The following is a 3,961-nucleotide window of genomic DNA, read 5'->3' on the forward strand; positions in this document are numbered from 1 at the left end:
CGGCTGCCCGGCCCCGCACCCCGCGCTGCCCCGGGCGCGGCGCCGCGCGGCTCGGTACTCACTGGGTACTCACCCGCTACTCACCGTCGGGACCGCCCCGTCGAGGCGGCCCCCCTGCCCCCTAGGCTGCTCCAGCTCGCCGGCGCCGTGCCCCGACCTCGGCCCGCTCGCGAAGCCGCTGGGCGGTGGAGGGCGGGGACAAAGGGACGGCGGAGAGCGGCGGCGAGGAGGGGGCTCCCACCGGCATCGCCGGTCGAAAACAACGGCCCGGCCCCGGCGGCAGCGCCGGCCGGGCCCGCCACGGGACCCGCGGCTGCCCCGTGCCCCGGAGGAGGTCAAAAACGGCTCTTTCCAAAACAATAAACTTTTAATGCTAAAGCAGTTATAACCAAAAGCTGTACAGAGTTGGAATTTTTTTGTTTGTTTGTATTTTTTTGTTAGAAAACAATTTTTTCTCCCCCATAAATATTGTTCAGTTCCCGGCACTTTGTATCAATATTAAATTACGAACGATAAATATGGCATCATGGGTATGTATTTACAAAAAAAGTTATTACAAAAAGGCAACTGTTATACTAAACGTCACAATCTGGGCAGAATAAACACCACATCCTCATCCTGAAAAATACTGACCGACCCCATCAGACGAGAATACATTCACAAGTGTAATGCTTGGAGAGAGAAGGAGAAAGAGAAGAGCAGAGAAAGAAGCAGCAGGAGAGCTAGAAAGGAAAGTTCAAGACATAACAGGACTTTGGCACGGTTTAAGACTGTAAGTTTAAACAATCACCACTAAGGCGAAGGAGAATTTTCATCCTCATGTCAACATCCCACCGAAAGAAAGAAAAAAAAAATTAAGAAAAATAAAGTAAGTGGGGAATTGGAGGAACAGAGACTCAGGCAAGGTGGGGGGGGTGAAAATCAAAGAAACGACTGAGACTGAAAAAAAATGACAACAACAAAAAAAAAAGAAATCTAATCCTGAGAAAAGGACATGGCTAGTCCAGCGTCTGGGCTTGCAAAAAATAGTAATAATTATAATATAATAATAAAAGACCCCCCTCCGCATCCTGGCAGTTAAGTAGGTGTTAGCCCTATGCGGTCGTCGGTGTGGAAACTCCATTTCCGTGGGAGCGAGCTGAAGTTGGCTTGGTTTGTCCTTTTTCTTTCCTCGTTCCCTGTGCATTTGGTCCAGTCTGTGGCCGGGCAGCAGCTGCCTTCACACATACCACTCATTAAAATTGGGGGGCAGTCCAGGGTTATGGCCGGGGTTACTCTGCAGGGCGGCCGGCGGCGTTTTAGTGGAGTCCTTACTGCCGGCGGAGCCCACCGCAGGGGGGGTGGAGGACTCGTACCCCGAACTGGCCGCAGGGGAAGAGTCCGACCCCTGGGATTCGTGCACCTAAAACCAAGAGGCAGAGATGGGAGCGAGCTCGGGGCCTCCGCCAGCCCGCTGGGCTGCTCCTCCGTGCAGGAGGGGCACTGTGAGCAGCGGCTCGGCCCTGCCCGGCCGTCAGGCAGCCCGTGCCCCGCGACAAACGCCGGCCGCGGCCCCGGACACGGTGCAGCATCCCCGCACGAGGGGCCGCAGCCACGGGCGAGCCTGCACTGGCACAGCCTGCCCGCACCGAGCCCCGCTCCGCACCCCGGGCAGCGCTTGCACCGGGGGCGGCACGGAAAGAAACTGCGCCATTTCCCCGGGCTGTGCTCCAGCCACTGCCCAGCCAGCGGGGACGGCTCGGGCCGCGCTGGGAACACGGAGCTCAGCTCTGCCCTGCTCTGGGGAATGAGCCCTGAGCACACCAGCGACTGAGCACCGCTGCTCAGGGAGGAAAGGGCTGGAGCACTGCGGTGATTTACCTTCATGTGTTTCCTAAGTGAGCTGGGGTGGGTGTAGGATTTGTCGCACACCTTGCAGATGTAGGGCTTGTCCGAGGTGTGGACGTGCATGTGTTTCTTCCTGTCACTGCTGTTGGCGAAGCGCCTGTCGCAGCCCTCAAACTCGCACTTGAAAGGCTTCTCACCTGTGAAATTTAGAGAGGGTGAAGGAGGGCCGTTCCCCTCTCCATCCCCACCCGCCTCCTCCCAGGACAGCATCTGCCCTGCTCGCCCCACCTTATGGATGCACAAGCACCACAACAAATGAAGAAGGGGAAGATGGACGGCAAGATTTGTTACGTGTCGGATAAATTTGGATCAGCCTTTATGACTTTTAACTCACCTCCCGCCAGGCCCACGCTGGGCTCCAGCAGGGAAGGCGGCTGGGCGAGCTTGGGAAAGAAGACCCGAGATAAATTCAGCGGCTTGGACAGCTTTACAAGACCTACTCGAGGATACAAGCCAAAGTACGTTTGCTTCCAGCCTTCCCCCTCTCTTCCCTCCACCCATGCAGGAGGGCCGAAGGAAAGTCGGGGATGTAAATAAAAATACTTTGACAAAAGTATCGCCGATTTAATTAGAAGAGACGCCAATCAGGCCTAAAAATAAAAATAAAACAGGAGCGGAAGTCACCGAAAATGAGATTTCATTAGCATTTCTCTGGTTCCCTCCTCTGCGGAGGCCGAGAGCGGAGGCAGCGCCGTGCAGCCGGCGGCCGCCGGCCCAGCCGGTCCCCGCAGCCCCCGGAGCCCCCCGTCCCGGAGGGGGGACACACGCACACGGGCCTTACCTGTGTGCGTCCGCTTGTGAATCTTGAGGTTCTCGGAGCGGGCAAAGATCTTGCCGCAGCCCGGGAAGGGGCACGGGAAGGGCTTTTCCCCCGTGTGCACCCGAATGTGGTTCACCAGTTTGTATTTCGCCTTGAAGGACTTGCCTTCCCGCGGACACTCGTCCCAGTAGCAGATGTGGTTGTTCTGCTCCGGCCCCCCGACGTGCTCCATGGTGACATGGGTCACCAGCTCGTGCATGGTGCTGAAAGTCCTGTCGCAGCTCTTCTTGGGCCGGCTGAGCTGGCTCTCGTCGAGCCACTTGCAGGACAATTCTTGCTTGATGGGCTGGCGCATGTACCGAAAGAAAGCGCCGGGGCCGTGGTGGTGGTGGTGGTGGGCCGCCACGTTCATGCCCATATTCATATTCATGTGGTTGTAGTTGTGGAACTGGGCTCCGGCGTAAGGGTCCGTGCGGGGGCTGGAGACGGCCCGGTAGGGATCCGGCCGCCCGAAGAGGTCCCCGCGCAGCCCCAGGTGCATCTGCCCGTTGTCCACATGCCCGTTGGGGGACGTGTGGCTCGGACTCTGCTCATGCAGCCCAGGGAAGAGCAGGTAGCCCGGGGTGTCCGGGATGCCGCCGGGGCCGTGCAAGCCGCCGGGGGAGCCGCCGAAGAGCCCGTGCTGCGCTGTGCCGGAGGCGGCGTCCGCGATGCCGGAGCCGCGGTTGCGGAACAGAAAGTCGCGGGTGGAGTTGAAGGCGGCGGCCCCGCCGTAGGAAGGCACCTGGCCGGCGTGGTGGTGGTGATGGTGGTGGTGGCCCAGGGCGCTGGCGTAGCCCGGCGCCTGCGGCGTGAATGCCGAGCTCTGCCCGGCGGCGAGGTCGTGCGGGGCCGCGTTCAGCTTGAAGGCAGCGGCGTGCGAAGAGTCCCCGAAGGGGCCCAGCCCCATGCCGCCGCCGCCGGCGTCGCGACCCGGCATCTCGTGGTGGCGGGGCGCCGCAAAGCCGCCCACCCCCAGCGCCGGGAACTGCGGCCCTCCGTCCAGCAGCATCGTCATGGGCGCGGGGCCGTCGGCGCGGCAGCAGCCTGCCCGCCCCCCTCCTCCTCCCGCCCGCCCCCAAAAAAGTACAAAACCACCCCAAAATGCACCCCCACTCCGCCCCCCGCTGCGGGCAGGCGCGGTCCCGGCCGCGGGCGGGCAGCGAGGCGAGCACCCCCCGGCCGGCACCAAAAACAAAACAAACAACAACAACAAAAAACCAAAACAAAAAAAAAAAGCCAAAAAAAAATTCCCAGAAACAGAACCACAAAACC

General features: G+C 60.0%; 1 protein-coding gene across 1 annotated transcript; it reads right to left on the reverse strand.

Annotated features, from left to right (window-relative positions):
* Positions 1 to 517: 517 nt before the first annotated feature.
* ZIC3 (Zic family zinc finger 3) lies at positions 518 to 3,726 on the reverse strand. The gene is made up of 3 exons (XM_054641489.2): positions 2,669 to 3,726; positions 1,861 to 2,024; positions 518 to 1,402 (listed from the first exon to the last, which is right to left on the reverse strand). The coding sequence occupies exons 1-3, from the start codon at positions 3,702 to 3,704 to the stop codon at positions 1,220 to 1,222; spliced, it is 1,383 nt and encodes a 460-aa protein (XP_054497464.2). The 5' UTR covers positions 3,705 to 3,726; the 3' UTR covers positions 518 to 1,219.
* Between the last annotated feature and the right edge of the window lie 235 nt (positions 3,727 to 3,961).

Source organism: Agelaius phoeniceus, chromosome 14 (assembly GCF_051311805.1).
Source record: "Agelaius phoeniceus isolate bAgePho1 chromosome 14, bAgePho1.hap1, whole genome shotgun sequence".
Classification (NCBI taxonomy): domain Eukaryota; kingdom Metazoa; phylum Chordata; class Aves; order Passeriformes; family Icteridae; genus Agelaius; species Agelaius phoeniceus.